The sequence below is a fragment of the Prionailurus bengalensis genome, chromosome C2 (assembly GCF_016509475.1).
Source record: "Prionailurus bengalensis isolate Pbe53 chromosome C2, Fcat_Pben_1.1_paternal_pri, whole genome shotgun sequence".
NCBI classification, from domain to species: Eukaryota; Metazoa; Chordata; class Mammalia; order Carnivora; family Felidae; genus Prionailurus; species Prionailurus bengalensis.
In genome coordinates, this window is record NC_057350.1 from 114034436 (window position 1) to 114053572 (window position 19137).

A 19137-nucleotide genomic window follows, 5' to 3' on the forward strand; every position below is an offset into this window, starting at 1 on the left:
GGGTGCCTGGGTGGCTCAGTCGGTTGAGTGTCCAACTTCGGCTCGGGACGTGATCTCACGGTTTGTGAATTCGAGCCCCCACAGCTCTGTCAGCACAGAGTCTGCCTCGGATCCTCTGTCCCCTTCTCTGTCTCCCTCAAAAATAAACAAACATTAAAATAATAGTAATAATAAATAAAAATAAATTCTAAAATGAGATGTCCATTTACACAAGAATGGCAATAATGTATGAGAAAAGACAATTGGAAAACCTGCATTTTGCAACCGCCAGCAAAATGAATCATTCAGCAAGCATCATGAACTGATGATAAAATCACACGATGAAATTTTATTGAAGAACAGCATATTCACTTGGTCTCAAACTATCACCCGAAAGAGTCTACAACAAGGAAAAGATAACTACTTTTACAATATAAAGAGAAGACACCACCTTTGGTGCTCAAACTCAGTATAACCAGTAATGGGCAAACTGGCCTTGTATGACTTCTGATATACAATATAGTCTTCTTACCAAAAATATTTAACCTGAAACTTATCATGAAAAACAATCAGACAAATCTAGAATATAAGACAAATGTATCTTTTTTTAATGTTTTATTTATTTTTGAGAGAGTGTAAGTGGGGGAGGGGCCGAGAGAGGGGGCAGAGGGTCTGAAGTGGGCTCTGTGCTGAGACCAGCAAGCCCAATGCAGAGCTCAAACTCATAAAGTGAGATCGTGACCTGAGCTGAAGTCAGATGCTCAACCCACTGAGCCACCCAGGTGCCCCTGGACGGCACTCTTCTAAAATGGCAACTCTGAAATCCCCCAAAAAAACACCACCATGAGAAAAGGTGGAGCGCAATCCTGTACCAGGTTACAATAGACTGAAAGGACAGGACAACCAAATGCAATGCACGATTCCTAACTGAGTCCTACAGCAGGACAGTATGCAAGATATCCTGGGAATCCTGAATATGGATTGTGGTTTAAATAACACTAATTAATCAACATTAACTATCAAGAGTGTCACACACACTTTTTCAGAAGGTTTAGGAAATAGACAATTTGCATTACCTTTGATGGGTTAATTACAATATTTCTGGCTGAACCATGTTCATCTCCAGTAAAGGCTGGCTGATTGTTGAAGCCTTGTTTCACATTCACAGCAGTAAGTTCATCCTGGTCAAGAAAAAGTATCAATTAATCAGAAGGACATAAAAACTCCAACTTAACCCGATACACTGCAGCCTAATGACCGACTACACTATACTCTGGAAAAGAGAACTGTTGAACACACATCAAAGAGAGAGCAGAAATTCAAAGTTTAAAACCAGGACACAAACATACAGAGAATGATGAAGTAAATGTGGCAAAATATTAACAACTGTTAACTTTAGGTAGAGGGTACGTGGGCGTTCATGACACTCTTCTCTTAATTATTCTGTAAGTTTAAAATGTTTTAACAAGTTAGGAAAAGAAAAAAATGAGCAAAAACCCTCCCCACATGCAGAAAATATAAAATCCCAGAATCTGTATACTGGAATTGTTTCTAGAGACCCTATAGTTGGGCTCTCCCTTCCCTGCCAGCCCCTATGCACATCTCTATTTTATGTTCAAGAAAAATGGCTCACTCCACTTACCTAAGACCCCATAGCAAGTTAAAGACAGAAATGAAGGGTTCATAGGCACAAGCTTTATAATAAACACAACACCATGACCAGCAACATGTGAAGGAAGTTTAGGGCTTGCAAAATTCTTCCGTACATGTTGGCTCACTAAGTAAGGATCTTCAGGCCCATTTATAAACAAGAAGAATGAGGCTCCCTAAGCTAGCACAGTAACTGGACAGAGCCAGCACTGAAATGCTGTCTCCTCAACCCAAGGCTAGGAAGAGAAATCTCCACGACTCCATGCCACCAAAGTACTAATGCCATATGAAAATGTGGTCTAAAAATATGTAGCTACAACTCATACTCTCCTTAAAAACATCTCCTACTGGATATAGGAAAAATATTCTTCCCAAGGTCACATCAGAAATAGCCCAAGGCTTTAAAAAAAAAAAAAGAGAGAGAGAGAGAGAGAGAAGGAGGAGAAGAATACAACCACCACTTTATCCAGCCCAAATCATTGAGCTATGGAACTAAATCAGAGTTCCTAAAATATAGACTTGAAAGAGTAAAGGGGAAAAGTTGAGTAAATGAAGCTACCTTCTCTTCCCCTCACTCTAAATGAAGAAAAGTTCTTAGTTAACTGTTGGGGTAATGCTAGCCATAGCACAAAAATGAGAGCATATACTTAACATATACTCCATAATTGCTGCAAGTAGAAAATGGAAAAAACAAAAAAACAACTGATCAAAGTCACTGCTGTGATGAAGCAGAAAGCCTTAGGACAAAATAGTTTATGACATATAAGCACCTGAAAGGTCAGCCTGGCTGAGAGCCGAGGTCCCCTGGAGACATGCCATGGAACTTTACTTAATTGTGTATATACTCTACCTAACATCTTGGCAAGCCACTGTTTTGGCAAGCTTTCAAAAGACCCCACTACAGGAAGTTTAGCTCTATGATAATCAAGTCTCCTCCAAGCACGAAGGTCACTGAAATCGTGACCTGCACAGAAAATGAGTTGCATACACCTATCAACACTGAGTCTCAAACTGCTCCCACTTGTTCAAACTAATTATTTGAAAATCTAGGGCAAAACTACATAATGCATATTATAAGTCAGAAAGGCGTCAGTCAACTTAAAGCGAGTGCGCTAATAAAATTTCTATAGTCTCAGAGTCTAAGAAAGAAGGGGGACAAATGGGGTCAGAAAGGAAATGGGATGAGAAAAATGAATTTTTATCTTTGATTTACCATCAGAGTATTACAAGAAACATTAATTGAGTAACAGCGTATGTTTTTACTAGAAACACATCTGGCTTAATCAAGAAGAAATGTGTGAGGCTTTCAGGACCAGTTAGTTCCATTTAAGGCTGCTTCGCATTCTATTCTAAAGGTACACAGACTCAGCTGCTCACCGTACTTGACTGCTAACTGCTAGCCTGGAGAGATAGGTTCTGCAAACATACGCATGCGTGCACACGTACACACACTCCTCAGAAGAAAAAGAACATGGAACCGTGGTTACTTGTCAACCACATAAGATTTTCCTCACACTAAGATCCACACAGGTACTGCTGGAAGCCTTGAGTTCTGAGAACATTTTATCTTGTATTCTAAGTGGCACAAAAACACTTCCAGAACCTTCATCACTACCAATGCCCTCTCCGAGTCAGGGACCCCATTAATCTCATGCTTGGACATACCAATGGCTCCTAACTGGTCTCCTTGCTTCTACGACTGCCCCCTGGAAGCCTTTTTCAACACAGCAGCCACAGGGAGCTTTTTAAAACTTCAGGAAGACTATGTTACTCCTGCTCAAAAGCCGCATTAACTCCCCAACTCTGGGTATAAGCAAAGGCCCTACGATGTCCCACAAGTCCCTAATGCTATTCCCTTTCTGACCTCATTCCTCACCCTCTTGCCTTAGCTGACTCGACTCCAACCACACTGGTCTTCTTGCAGCTCTTCAAGCAGGCCTGCTGGATGGCCTCTAGCCTCAGGGCCACTGTGCTGTCTGTTCCCTCAGCCTGCATGGCTTTCCCTGGTATCCACACGGTCAACTCTATAACCACCTACAGCTTTGCTCAAATTTTTATATTCTCAACCAGGAATCGGACGACCCTATTTAAAATTTAAACTGCTCACCCTGTCCTCTTCATCCCCAGCATTCCTAATCGGCCAACAATCCATAGCACGCACCACTTAAAATGTCCTGTAATTTACTTACAGTGTGTACTGTCTGTCTCCCCCACCACCAGGAAGGTCCCTGAGACCAAGGGTCTTTATTTTGTTCACAGAGGCATGTCAAGCACATAGAGCAGTGCCTGGCACAGAGAGCACACATAGGAATTCAATAAATATTTGTTGAAACAGTAAGTAAGTGAGGGGCACCTGGCTGACTCAGTCAGTAGACTGACTTTTTATCTCAGGGTCGTTAGTTCAAGCCCCATGCTAGGCATGGAGCCTACTTTAAAGAAGAAAAAGAAAAGGAAAGGGGCCTCTGGGTGGCTCAGCTGGTTGAGCGACTTCTGAACTCCACTCAGATCATGATCTCGTGGGTTTGTGAGCTCGAGCCCTGCATCAGGCTCCTCATGCTGACAGCGGGGACCTGCGCGGAATTCTTTCTCTCTTCTTCTCTCTCTGCCCCTCCTGCATGTGCTCCCTCTCTCTCAAAATAAACAAACTTTAAAAAAGGAATCAATTCTGAGGGTACATATCTCTTAAAAAAAAAAAGAAAGAATAAATGAATGACAACCTGATTTGAACAATTAACTTAATGAGTATATTCTGAATCACTGTTCTTTGACTTTGGGGCCCATAATTCTATTTGTATTTATGATAGATCTACCTCATCACCCAGAGCAGTGGCTCTCACCCATCAAACTCAATGCACCATCCCGAAAAAGAATTATTTTATAACACCCTTTTTCTGAATCTGAAACGAAATTGATAAACAATAACTATCCGGTACCAGTATATATATTTTTTAACAAATCAATATAATGCCCTCATTCTAAAAAGAATTTTTAAGTAAGTTATGATAACATAGGTATTTGAATATGCACAGGTATACAACACAAGACCTTCACTACTCAAAGCACGGTCCACTGGCCAGAAGCCAGCAGCAGTGCCATCAGCTAGGGCTTGTTAGAAATGCAAAATCTCAGGGTGCCTGGGTGGCTCAGTCAGTTAAGCATCCGACTCTTGGTTTGGGCTCAGGTCTTGATCTCAGTTTGTGGGTTCGAGCCCCACATCAGGCTCCGCTCCGACAGCTCTGACAGCTTGGAGCCCGATTGGGCCTCCCTCTCTCTCTCCCTGCCCCTCTGCCCCTCCCTGCTTGCAGATGTACACTCTCTCTCAAAATACACAAAAAAATAAAAATAAGTAAATAAATAAACGTGAAATCTCTATCACAATGCAAATGCAAATCCCCCATCACAATCTGTATTGCAACAAGTTCCCAGGTAATTCATGGGCACCTTAAACTTTGAGAAATGAGGCCCTAGGAGTCATGAATAAATTGTTGTATTTGTTCCTATACCTAGAATCTCTACAATGCAGTAAATACAAATGCAGACATCACACATGTTCTATTGTCATTTCAAATGGTCAGGAACAGCATGATACAACTTTTCAGAAAAAGTGAAAACTCTTGGTAAAGTTTCAAACTAATAAAACAGAATTCCCAAATTTATTAAAATGCAGTGTTATATTCCTCAGAAACTCAGGGTATATTAAATGTATATTAAAATCATGCAAAAAAAAATACTTGGAGATCATATGTAAACAGAGTCCCACCTGGAATAGAGAGGGGGGAAAAACAAGATTTAGATGGTCCAGTAGCACATCTGACAGCCCAGTGGGATGCAACTGTCTTAAGCCTCACTGTCCACATTAAGGATATCTAGCACACCTGGCCCTGCCCACTAAATGGTCATAGCTCTCCGACGGTAGCAACAACCAACACTGCCCCCGCCGGGTTCCACAACCCTTCCATTGGGGACCAAAGACAGAGAAGGGCTGACTTTACCCTTTAGAGGCCTGCTTCTGAAAAGAGGACTTGGAGGCTCTAGGTTTAGGAAACACTGAGCTTCACATTGTCAAGGGTCAGCAAAAGCCCAGCCCCTGCTGCGACATCACAAGGGGCTGTCCTCTTCCAGCTCTCTACGCACCTTCCTAGCGCTGGGAGATGTGGCTACAGGTGGAGATGATGCTATGGGAGGAAGGCTAAATGGAAATACATACAAGAGAGCAGTAGGTGAGAGCCCAGAGTCTGCGATCGCACTGTCCAAATTTGAACCTCCAGTTCCTGTAAGAGTGGCTCTAAGCAACCTTTGCAACTGTTCCTGTCCCTCAGTTTCCTCAACTGTAAGAGAGAGATAATAATAGTTTCCACTCTTATCTCCACAACCCAGTTGAAGGAAATAAAGCAGAGAGGTTAACTAGCCCAAGATGATACAGCGGTAAACAACTCCAAAGAATCCATGGTTTCTGACCACCATACTATATGAAATGGTCAGCAATTAGTATTACTTCTGTTTTTGTCCTATTTCTGGTTCAGGAAAGTGGTAACCTAAAGCTCCAGGAAGCACTCACGTGTACAAAATGTCTATTTAGGAAGCTAAAAAGACCTGGCCTTAAGAGGTGGTTCTGAAATATTTGCGTACATCAGAATACCACGGGTTTTAACACAGCTTCCTGGGCCTCATCCCCAGAATTTCCAATTCAGTAGGCCTGGGGTGGGGCCTGAAAATCTGAATTTCTAACAACATATGAATGAAGTATGCAAATCCAGGGACCACACATAAAGAGAACCACTGACATAAAGATTTGGAGTTTGTGGCTTCTAGAAACCCAGGGCTCCCATGCCCAGCATCAGTGCTTGCAGTCGCCATCAGGAGGAGGAAACTATACATCCAAAAAAAGGCTGGTCCGAATTCTCTACCACATTTCCCTTGCCCTACTACAAAGGTGCAAATACAAAGCAATACACACACACACACACACACACACGTATATGTACAGGTATAGATATATGTGTATGTATATAAAGAAACTAGTGCATAAAGCTTTCTCTTTCACTCTTTTGCTTCTCACAGACCCAAAACAAATAAAAACACCAAGGTCACCGTATACTCAATTACATCAGGATGCAAACAGCCAAAACAGAAGCTGTGTTTAAGGTTTACTGACAGAAAACTTTAGGTCCCCTAAGGGAAAGGGAGTAAAAGCCCAAAGCATCACAACCAAAATATGCACGCTGGTAGTTTATTTCCTAAAGTTTCTGAAAAGCGTGAAAGTCAATGGCAAGAATTTAAACAATGAGTTAAAAGTCAATTTCAAATTCTAGAGTGTTTATTATTGTTTAGCCAGTATTTCTCAAACTCTGCTCATGCACCAACACACCTCTTTCAAAGAAAAAATATTCTCTCTGACCTGAGAATGTCTGCAGACCCCAAATGGGGAAAATGGGTTAGGACATGGATACTTAATGGCATTCGGCAGCAAGAAGAGACACAGAACAAGAAGTAATGTGTGTTACATGAACTCAAACAACAAACTTCTATGACGCTTTGCTCTGAAGGCCTTTGCCAAATCTAATCAGAAAAAAGTAGAAGAGAGAGAGTCCAGATTTTGGAAAGCATGCCTCTACAATCCCCATGCCAGAAGCTGTATGGGACACAAATAGCTTCCTCTTGCACTAGCCTTGAACCTCTTCAAAGATTTTCTAAATAAGAAGGTAACCACCAAAATTCTAACAATGGTTCTTACTGAGATTTAAACTTCTTCTGCCACACCTCGTCAATGATTTATAATAGAAGCATCAGCTGCTACTTTGCCTATGTGCAAGGTGAGACAACTAAAACCCCAAAACCTTAGGGGCACACCCAACCATTAATCAGGGTCTCATTCTTACGCCTACATTCTGGGCACTGGATCAGCAGAGCTACTCTTTTCCAGTAAAAGGACTCCTTATTAAAAGGTTGAAAAATTTCACATTGTACAACACGGGGAATAAAAGAAAAAAAAAAGTACTTGTAGTTAACCATTGGGGAGAGGGGGACAACTATGCATTCAGAGAGTTTTTTAAATGTATTTATTTATTATCAACAGCATCAAGGGCAAAATATTGCATATGCAGACCAATGTTTATATGTGAGACCTCATATTTACTCAGCCAAGAGACGATGCTGGCTGAGAATATAAATTCACAGTCCTCACCTGGTGGCCTAGGGCAGCACTGCATCAGACCAAGGTACATATGAATTTCAACAGGCTCAACACAGAACCGGTCCGAACGTAGCCTCAACATGGAGAAAGGCAGACTCTCAACCTCTTGTCCTGGGTTTCTACTAAAATAATAAGCCTTAAAGCAATTTCAGGGAGACAGGCACCCAGAAACAAACAGAAACAAAATCCTAGAAATTGTCCCACATTCATATGGAAGACCAGGATTCACTCTGTACCTCTGCATTCTATACTGACACACAAACCAGATCTTCAAGGCATTGGGTGAACTCTGAACGCACCCATAAATTTCACACATTTTCCTTGAACTTCATAGAATAATCTTATGTTTTGGATCACTTTCAGATAATCTTTTAATTTCAATAAAATGCTTCATTGGGAAAGTGAAAATATTTTGATACTAGTTTGTAAACTGGTTAAGCTCTTTCTCAAGAAAAAAACAATAAAGGTCAATTTTCAATGATCATTTCAAAGGCAGAAAATAAATGCAGACAAACACATACACAGATGCACACATACACACAAGCACACACATACTTAACCTCCTCCAGACTTCTCCTCTAACCCACAGAACATGTGCACACATGCCCTGTTTAGTCATCTACTCGTGTTGAACACACTAACTCAATGACTGTTCAATGAACTGGGCAGAAATGTCCACCCGGAATAATACCACAGAAGTAGAAAAAAGTCCCTCTATGCACTAGTCAGGCAGACTGTGTTTGCTATGATCTTACCCAAACAAACAAAATCTTAAAACACAGCTTTCTAACTATTTTTCCTAGCCTTGTACAACTCTCCTGAAAAAAGCATTCTCTCAGACCCCTGAGGATGTCTGGGCACCCCATTTTGAGAAACAAGGCTGTTATCTCCAGCATGGGTGTACTTAATGGTCTTTGGGTAACACCTAGAGTTAGCAGGTATAAATGGCCCAAAAGAAAAGGGATTGATCTTCCTATCCTCATGCCTCATTCCTAACCGATTCTACTCAGAATTCTCTCAAAACATGTCTCACATTCACTCCTTCCTTTAAAATACTACAGTTCCCTCTCTAAACTGTGGCTGCTTCTCACGTATTTCCCTTCCTGTCTAGACTTTTACCTGAATCCATCCTGCCCACTGGTCTCCTGATGAATCGTCCCGAAACAAGTTTTCTTATCTGTCCTCCACTACGCAAAAGCCTCCAAAGGCTCTCTCCTTTTTTTTTCTTCTGTTCCCCAGAACGGGCTAAAGAATAAAAGCATGTAACACGAGATTCTACAAACCCACAGTAGCATCCATGGGGCTTCTCTCCACTGAACTCGGGCCCCAAATCAAAACACAATTACCTTACACAGGCATTAAATGCCATAAACAATCAAGTTCCACTTCTCAGTCCCACTTCCATCCTGAGCATCAAAATCACACGGATTTGAGTTTGAATGCAGAGCCCTTACCTGTGATTGGGGACGAGGTAAGCGACCTCTCTATACCTCAGTTGCTTTGTTTGAAATGCAGCAAGAATAACTCACAGGGTTGAGGTTATATAAGATAAAACGTACAAAGAGTTTAGCACAGTGCCTGGCCCATATTAAGTGCTCTATAAATGGTGGCTACTGTTAGAAAAACTTACAGCTATATTTTATTTTTATATTTTAAGTCATTTAATCTACTTGACTATTATATTCCTTCCCACATACGTCATCTTTTCAGCCTCTAAGCCTTACATAATGCCATTTCCATCCCCTGGAGTACATTATCATGAAATCTTCTGCCTTCTTCAAACCACAACTCAGGGCTCCCCTTCACTCAATCAACAAATAAATTAGTATACAGCACTGAGCTAAGTACTGGGGGTCCCAAAGTGAGCAAATTACAAGTGATAAATGCCCCAAGGAGAAGCATTACCTGCTCAGGACACACATTATAGCAGCTTCACAGTCTGAGAAGTCAGGCAAGAATTCCCTGAAGTGGCCTTTGAGCTGAGTTCTCCTGAGAAGTAGGAGTTAACTAAGAGGAAGACTTTATAATGGTGAGGTTGACATTTTGCATAAAGTGATACAATATTAGCTCTAAGACTGAAAAGTTAGGGATGTATATTGTACTTCCTAAAGAAATCACATGCACACACCAAAAAAACAAAAACAAAAACAACACAATGTAAGGTGGTATAACTAAAATATCAATAGGTAAATTAGAAGAAACTGTTTAATAACCCAAAAGACAGCAGGAGACACAGAAAAAAACAAATAGTAAAATGTGATATCTAAATCCAACCATATCAAGTTTTATTAAATAATTAAATGTTAATAGACGATTCCAGTTAAAGGAGAGATATTGTCAGAATGGATAAAAAACCAAAATCCTACGGAAACAGCCAAGTATCCATCAACCAATAGGTGGATAAAGTGGCAAATATATATAGATAGATATGTGTGTGTGCACACGCACACATGTGTATAATGGAGTATTACTCAGCCATAAAAAAGAATGAAATCTTGCCATTTGCAACAACATGGATGGGAGCTTGAGAGTATTATCCTAAGTGAAATTAGTCAGAGAAAGACAAATACATGATTTCACTAATGTGGAATCAAAGTAACAAATGAGCAAAGGGGGATAAAAAAGGAGAGGCAAACCAAGAAACAGACTCGTAACTATAGAGAGCAAACTGATGGTTACTAGAAGGGAGGTGGATGGGAAGACAGGTTAAATAGCTGATGGGGATTAAGGAGTGCATTTGTATCGAAGTGTTGAATCACACTGAGTTTTTGTTGTGAGTTCAAGCCCCACATTGGGCATAGAGTTTACATCATCATCATCATCATTTTTAAATAAATAAATTATAAAGGTAAATTGACAGTAAATGGATGGGAAAGATATCAACAGTGCAAACAACAAGCCTAAGAGTGCTGGAGTAGCTATATTAATACTGGACAAAGTAGACTTCAATGCTCCCGGGTGGCTCAGTGGGTTAAGTATCCGACTCTTGATTTTGGCTCAGGTCATGATCTCAAGGTCCCTGAGATCAAGCCCCATGTAATGCTGTGCACTGACAGGGCCAAGGAGGCTTGGGATTCTCTGCTCTCTCTCTGCTGGCTCACAAGAGTGGAGTCTTTCAAAATAAACAAACATTTAAAAAAAAAAAAAGACTTCATGGGGCGCCTGGGTGGCTTAGTCGGTTGAGCGTCCGACTTTGGCTCAAGTCATGATCTCACAGCTTGTGGGTTCGAGCCCCGTGTCGGGCTCTGTGCTGATGGCTCAGAGCCTGGAGCCTGCTTTGGACTCTGTGTCTCCTCTCTCTGCCCCTCCCCCACATGTGCTCTGTCTATCAAAATTGAATAAATGTAAAAAATAAATAAATAAAAGACTTTGAGATAAAGAGCGTTATCAAAGATAAAGGAGGACAACTCACAATGATAAAAGGGTCAATTTATCAGGAAGGCAAAGCAATCTCAAGCATACAGGTACCTAAAAAGAGGGACAGGAAGAGCATGTATAAATAGACTGCAGGGTTGAGAAAATCAGAGAAAGAAGGCTATCATAGCAGGAGCAGAAGGGACTCGGGTATGACCTGAGGTTAAGCAATGGGTGAGGACAGACTACACAGGATATTATGAACCAAGTGAAGACCTTCTATCTTTATCACAAGAATAGTAAAGGGTTTTATGTAGAGAGGTAAAGTCATACAACTTGAATAAATCTGCAGTGTGGTCAAGTGACTGGAGTTGGGTCAGATTAAATGGGAGGCTGCAGCAAGGGGATGGGAACTAGTCAGCAGGCTCTCCTAAGAGTTGGGACAGCAGGAGCGCCTGGGTGGCTCAGTCAGTTAAGTGTCCGGACTTCAGCTCAGGTCATGATCTTGTGGTTTGTGAGTTCGAGCCCCGCATTGGGCTCTGTGCTGACAGCTCAGAGCCTGGAGCCTGCTTCAGATTCTGTCTTTCCCTCTCTCTCTCTCTCTCTCTCTCTCTCTCTCTCTCTCTCTCTGCCCCTCCCCCACTCACACTCTGCCTCTCTCAAAAATGAATAAAAGTTAAAAAATTAAAAAAGAAAGAAAATTTGTTTAAAAAAAAGAAAAGAGTTGGGACATCAGATGACAGTAGCTAGGACCAAGATGGTGGTGATTAGAGGTAGAGAGAGGGGAAATATAAAGGGCTATTTAGGAGGGCTACTCAACAGGGCTTTTATTGAAGTGTTAGATGGAATGACAGAGTGAGGTTGTCAAGAAAGAATACCACCCAGATTTCTGGAATGGTAATATCTCTTAAAATAGTACAAGCAGTGTTGGGGGGGCGGGGAGGAAGGGCTAGAAAGAAGAGGAGCAGATCACAAGTATTGTTTTGTGTTGTTTTTATATGGGGAGAGAGAGAGAGCAGGGGAGAGGTAGAGAGAAAAGGAAAGAAAATCCCAAGCGGGCTCTGTGGTGTCAGCACAGAGCCCAACGAGGGACTCAAACCCACCAACTGTGACATCTTTTCCTGAGCCGAAATCAAGAGTCGACGCTTAACCTGACTGAGCCACCCGGGCACCCCCACAAGTTTAGTTTTAAACATAAGTTTGCGGTAGCAAACAGAACAAAATGTTTTTACAGTCACTTAAATATACAAGTCTAGAGTGCAGAGAAGTCTTGGCTGGCACTGTAAAGTTTGAGTTGTCTGAATATAGGTAGTTCCCGAGACCTGCAATGGCTGAGATAACCTATGGAGAGGGTAAAGTGAGAAAAGACAAGAATCTAGGACAGACCCCACAGAAAATCCAGTATTGATTTAATGGCTGGGTAAGAGAGGAAAAGTCTTCAAGGAGACTGAGATGGCACAGGCCAGAGAAGAGAAAAGGAAACCGAGAGTGCTTTACCTCAGAAGCTGAGAACACATTGCTTCACCAACAGAGAGCTCAATAGGAGTAAGTGCTACTGGGAACGTGGCTATCACCTGTGACCTCAGTGAGGCGTGTCTCAGTGGAACGACGAAGGCAAAAGAAGCCAGACTGGAAGGAGCAGAGGAAGAAGTATGCAGTGAAGGAGACGGCACACGGGATGCTTTTGGAAAAGTTTGGAGAAAGAGGAGAGAAATGGGAAAATGGAGCCATGAGGTAGAGGGAGATCTACGATGGGTGGGTCTCATGCATGTTTTCACAGCACCAGAAAAAATCCACCAAAGGAAATGGTTGAAGATAACAGAAGAAAAGGGAGAGATGGCTGATGGCTTGAGGTTCCTGAGAAAACAGAAAGGGACACCTAGGACCTCCTTCACCAAGACCCAAAAGACAAAAATCTAGTACCAGACCAACTGGGGATGTACAGAGGAGGATCTAGATAGACACACTGTTTATACATTGACTTGTGTACCCCCAAAGATATGTCAGTCCTAAACCCTACACCTGGGATTATGGCATTATTTGGAAATAGGATCTTTGCAGTTGTAATTAAGGTCACAATGAAGTAGGGTAGGCCCTAATCCAATATGGCTGGTGTCCTTATAGGAGAAAAGACGTAGAGGGAAGAAAGAGGCAGAGTAGAGCTAGGGGCTATAACACAGCAATGCCTGAGGCTACTACAAGCTGGACAAGGCAAAGAACTATCCTCCCCTAGAGGCTTCTAGGTGTGACCCCGCCAAGAGGAGGATTCCCAACCTCCAGGAGAATAAATGTCCAGTTTTAAGCCATCCAGTCTGTGATACGTTGTGAGGGGAGCCCTAGGAAACTAAACACACCGGTAGGGAAAGTAGGTGGGGAAGCTCTGCTCTATCCCTCACAGCAAGACCACCCTCCAACATCAGGACACAGGAGAGGAAACCACTGTAAAGTCTACAATAGCTGAGAAAAGCAGCATCACTTGGCTCTATGTAAGTGGACACCCCGGCTGTCCCCCATCCCGCACCACAGAAATAGGGGCTGATTAATTTAGATCTCCTCTGAGTAAGGTGTCACATGATGCCTGTGTGAGAAAAAAAAAAAGTCGGGGGGGGGGGGATCCCCCATTGCAGCCCATTGCAGCCAAAATGCCACTAGCCTCCTGAAGAGGGCCAAAGGAGGAGCCAAACTGACTTAAGGGATGCAAGACTCCCCTAAAAGGCAACCTAGCACTTCCTCCACCCTCACCAATGTCTCCAACACCAGGGCCACATTTGCATCAAAGCCGCATCTGAAACTCAGCTCTTTACCTCCACCCTCATCTACATTGCTATTAATATTTACCCCATCCAAACCACACCTGCAGGCCATCAATCAGTAACTATGGGGACCCACAAGAAATCAAAGAATAGGAGCTCAACACAAAACAGCAAGTTCTTCACACCTGTACACAGTAGCAGGCAAAAAGAGTACAAAAGAAAATCATGGCAATAATACTACCACTCCCTGGCCATTAAGTAGCACATTCATGTTGATCTTCATAAACCAGTGGCTTAGGCAGGATAGGTCCTCATTTTATAAGGTGAGAACTTGAGGCCAAAAGGTGGACAGAAGTGAAATGCTTAAGTGGCCATGTGAGGACCAGGTCCTGGTAGGGGCAATGTGTTCCCCAAGACAATGACATCTTTGAGAACAGTGTGGTTCCAACAAACCTAAATTGGAAGGAATCCAGGCTCCCTTTTCTGTGAAATGGACATATCTCCACCGACCTCACATGCCTGTTGTAAAGAATAGGTGACAATCACGTCAGACACTCAGCAGGGTAACACTTGAATCATTTGTATGGCCAGCACATATAGGCCCAAATCACACACATGACCAGGTACTCAGTAACTTGCCAATGAACTGGATGGGAATATCCACCAAGGATGATATGTTGAACACATGCAGTTCTCAAAGGTGTGGATTCCCCATGATGAAAGCCCTCCCCCTCCTCATAAGTGCCCTAGTAAGGCAGTCCCTCCCCATTTTAAAGTGGGAGAGTCTTTGATTCAAATTGTATCTAAATATACTTAGCATTTACTCCACTCTTATCTAAATAATTGTATCCATTAATTCACATTCAAATCACATTCAAATGTACGTCATCATCCAATATCAAACACCTGGATGTAACTCTCAGAAATTCTGTAAGAAAACTGCCTGAGAAAAACACTTGAACTTTTAGATTTGCATAATCATAAAGGAGAAAAGAGGACTTGAGGTGTCCAGTAGTTTATCCCACCCAAAATTGTATTGAAGCCAGCCTCAAAAGGTAGTTTTGCCTTTAGAGCCCCCATTGCTCAGGTAAGTCACAATCCCATGCAGTTCTTACACTGTGATCACATCTCCAGTAAACTCTTCCTGTAAATCATATTTTTCACTTAGCACTGAGTCTGCCTCCCACTGTGCTAGGTGACTTGAGGGCAGAGAACATAACACAAGTCATGGTTTCTGTCCTCTGAAGTTAACCGGCCAGTGAAGTGATTCACACTTACCCCCTAACTTGACCCTTTTTGTTTATCATTCTACCCCACACCTAATGACATCCCCGGCCCCATGCTAGGCACACACCTATAGGAAGGAGTGTTGTGCAATTTCTACCAAATGAATTGCTAATCCATAAAGAAAAACTTCCCAGGTCATAGGGATAAATTGGGTATAGGAAAAAATCAAAGTGACACTGCACATCATCATTCTTTCTGCCTGGAAAAGAAGGGAGAGAGACTGGGAGTTTCTCTTTGTTGTTGGTAATGGTGGCAATTTTGTCCATTTGTTTTAGGTCAATTACTGGGAAAAAGAGAGGCTAACCTGCTATTTTGAGCCAAGTAAACAAATGTCCCTGGGTCCACCTCTGAAAATATTGTCTGAAAGTTAACCTCTGTTAATCTCTCTCAGCCTCCACCCTTTTTATTTTCAGGAGGATTACTCATTCCCACTTCTTCCAAGGAGCCTAGCCAACCTTCCAAGCAATTCTGGTGATTAACCACCACTAAAGTAGCCCAGGAGGAGGTGAACAACAGGTAACAAAGGCAAGATTTAAAGCACGGGACAGGTAGTATGTAAACCACAGCTCCACAGGTCCTTTTAGTAAACCAGTTCAAGCCTGAAGTCAAAGGGTGAATGGGTAAGGGAATCTGAATATTCACTACACTTGGCAATCAAGTAATTCTAGATATCCATCATATGTATCACTAAAGACAGCACAAAAATGTCACTTTGAGGTCCTCCAGCAACAGGACCTACCATCGTAGCTGAACAGTGTCCAAGAAATCTGAGTGTTTTCCACATTCCTCTCATTTCTTTTGACCAATTTGTCACCAACTGCCAATTCTTCTTCTCCAGTCCTATTTAAAGCCCTGATCAGTGGGGTTCTTTTTACTTCATGCTTTGGTTACTACAGCCACCTCCCTCACAGCCTCCCCGACTCCCACCAGATTTATTAGGCATGAGCTAGTGAGATAAATCCGACAGCAGGACCATGTGAGCTCCTCACCAACCCCCCACCCCGCCACCTGCCAGGACTCCAAGACTGATCTTCAGAGGCACTAACCCTCTCTTCCCCTGTACCTCAATACTCATCCCACCGTCAGCTTTTTCTTATGAAAGGGTGCAACCTGTCCCCATTCATTCACATCCTGCCCCTCACACCCTGCTCCCTCCACTGAAACCTCCAAGCATTCCAATCCTCTCTTTTCTGAACTCATGCAGCATTTTTAGCCTCACTATATATAGATAATAGTTTTACAGCATGGGCTCAGAAGTCCAGCTCCCAACTCCATCATTATGCAGCTAACCGACCTCAAGCAAGTTAAGTAAGCCCACCTCCCACCCAGTGCCTCAGTTTCTTCATCTATAAGAAGATTAACAATACCCACCTCAGAGGGGTTTGTGAGGCTGGCATAAAACCAAATCTGTAAAGCACTCAGGATAACCAACACAATCAACACTAGCTATCATGATATAATGTGGTACTTTATACACCCCAATGAATATATGGATTATTCCTCGATTTTAAAATAAATTCATACACCCGTCATTTTCAAATGTTTTATGTGGGTCAGTGAACCAGACATTAATTTCTTTTTTTAAAATATTTATTGGAGATTATTTATTTGAGAGAGACAGAGACAGTGTGGGTGGGGGAGAGGCAGAGAGAAGAGGAGATAGAGAATCCCAAGCAGGCTCCATCCACACTGTTAGCACGGAGCCCGGTGTGGGGTCCAAACTCACAAACCGTGAGATCATGACCTGAGCCAAAACCAAGAGTCGGATGGATGCTTAACTGACTGAGCCTCCCAGGAGCCCCCAGATGTTAATTTCTTGAGCAGTGCTATTCAGTGTGGTCCATAGCTATTACTGGCCCTCAAAAAGAAAGATGCAAAAACTAAAGTGTTTGGAAAATTTTACAGCAATTTGATATTGCCTCTACATTCAAGCTGTATTTTTCTAGTAATTCATTTTAATCATATTTCTATCAGTCTGCAACAGATTGAAAATTAATTAAAAAAAAAACTGGTCCCTCAACACAGATATTTTGAGAAGCACTGTTCTAGAGGGGACAGAAGCAGACTTCTATTTCTTTTCTACACCCCCACATCACCTAGCACAGTGGGAGGTATATATCAAGTACTAAGTAAATGAAAATATAATTTCAAAAACATTTTGATTACTTAATAATGACTTAAAAGCAGATTTCATGTGAGTAGTCAAAATGTAAATAGTGTCTCCAATTCATGAAGAATCTTTTTTTCAAGAGGGAGCTGACATTTAGTCTAAAACTGACCAAGGAGTAAAAACAGCTCTGACCCCAAAAGTATTTTCCATACTGCCAACACAGCACTGTGTGAAGCTTTAAAAGAAAAAGAAAAAGAAAAACAAAAATGGGTGCCTGGATGTCTCGGTCAGTTGAGCATCCGAGTCTTGATTTTGGCTCAGGTCATGATCCCAGGGTTTTGGGATAGAGCCCCGCATGGGGCTCGGGGCTCTGGGCTCTGGGCTCCGGGCGTGGAGCCTGCTTGGGATTCTATCTCCCCCGCTCTGCCCCTACCCTGCTCGCACATGCTCACATGCTCATTCCCTCTCTAAAAAATAAATAAAATAGAATAAATAAAAACAAAAACAACTGAGTAATGTCAATATTAATCTTCCTCACAGAACTCAGGAGAAAGGTAAATTATTTAGCAATGCCTTGGACCTAATTTTGATAGGGCCTCCATGCTTCTACGTAAACCAGTATCTTAGCAAAAAAATCCCAATGACACTTCAGACAAAATACATTTTTATTAGTTCTTCACTGTTGCCAATGCCTCAAATGGTCCTAATCTCAACAACCTCATAGATTAATCCATGAATGAAATGGCTGGAAGAGGAAAGCAGCAAATTCTACCAAATTTTAATTGACAATAAGGCAGCACTTGCATAGCTAAACTGTGGCATGCTGGATGTGGGTTGAAGGCTAAGTTTGTTCCTGCTGAGGAAAATCTTCGCACATTAAAACTGACTCTGAAAATGCCTGTAGAAAATTCAGGATAAACAGCAAGCCCCAGATAAGTCCTGCCTCCTTTCCTTTCTCAGAGGCAGTAATCTGTAACACGCATAAGGTGTCCCTCCCCTTGGGACCTCAATCCCCTGGCCCCAGGACAAAGTCCGTCTCACTCAGCAGATACCCCTCCCTCTCCGGTAGTTTCAAGATCTACTTCTCTCTCAATCTCCCAAAAAAATCTATAGGCATGTTCAGCTTATTGACTGAATATACTCTCACCTTAGTGAACTATTTGCAGTTGACCTGAAGATCATGTCCTATTTCCCATCTCTGTGCCTTTCCTCATACCATCTGCCCAGAAGGCCTTGTCATCCGGAAAACACCCCCATTCCTTGAAGACTTCTAATCCCTCACAAAAACTGACCCCTCCCTCATTTGTTGCCACCACCCCACTAAAACTTTCAGTGACTTTGCCACCCAGTGTACAGGAGCATCACCCCTCCAAAGTCCCTCAAGGGTAGAAACCATGTCTTATACTTCCTGGTATCCCCATGCCCTGTACCAGGCTTCTAATAACCATTGGCTGAATAATGACTGTCTGGTTGCCAGATCCTGTCAAGACATAGGTATTTAACTTTTACCATACACCAGACCCTCTCCTGACTTCTGGAGATGGGGGGGGGGGGGGGGGTGAAACGGACATGGTCCCTGCTTCATGGAACTTCTACTGGTTGGGAGACAGAGCAGATAAGAAACAAATCAAACACAAATGGCATTGAGTGTTGAGGAGAAAACAAGCACTTCTCAGTGATGAAGAGAATAAGGCAACCAGACAGCAGAAAGCACATGTGCAAAGGTCCTGAGGTGAGAAACTGCTAAACTAAGAGGCCACCAACCTAGCTGGAACCTCACCCTATGTTACCTCTCCCCTTGGGCCACCCAT

The 19137-nt window shown here is 42.4% G+C and overlaps 1 protein-coding gene across 6 annotated transcripts in view; it reads right to left on the minus strand.

Moving 5' to 3' along the window:
* MED12L (mediator complex subunit 12L) overlaps positions 1-19137 on the minus strand; it is a 338137-nt gene that overhangs the window by 304931 nt on the left and 14069 nt on the right. For all 6 annotated transcript variants that reach the window (XM_043595115.1, XM_043595118.1, XM_043595117.1 and 3 more), the window contains one exon: positions 1056-1160. In XM_043595115.1, the coding sequence (XP_043451050.1) occupies positions 1056-1160 (105 nt within the window). The remainder of the gene's footprint in view (positions 1-1055; positions 1161-19137) is intronic.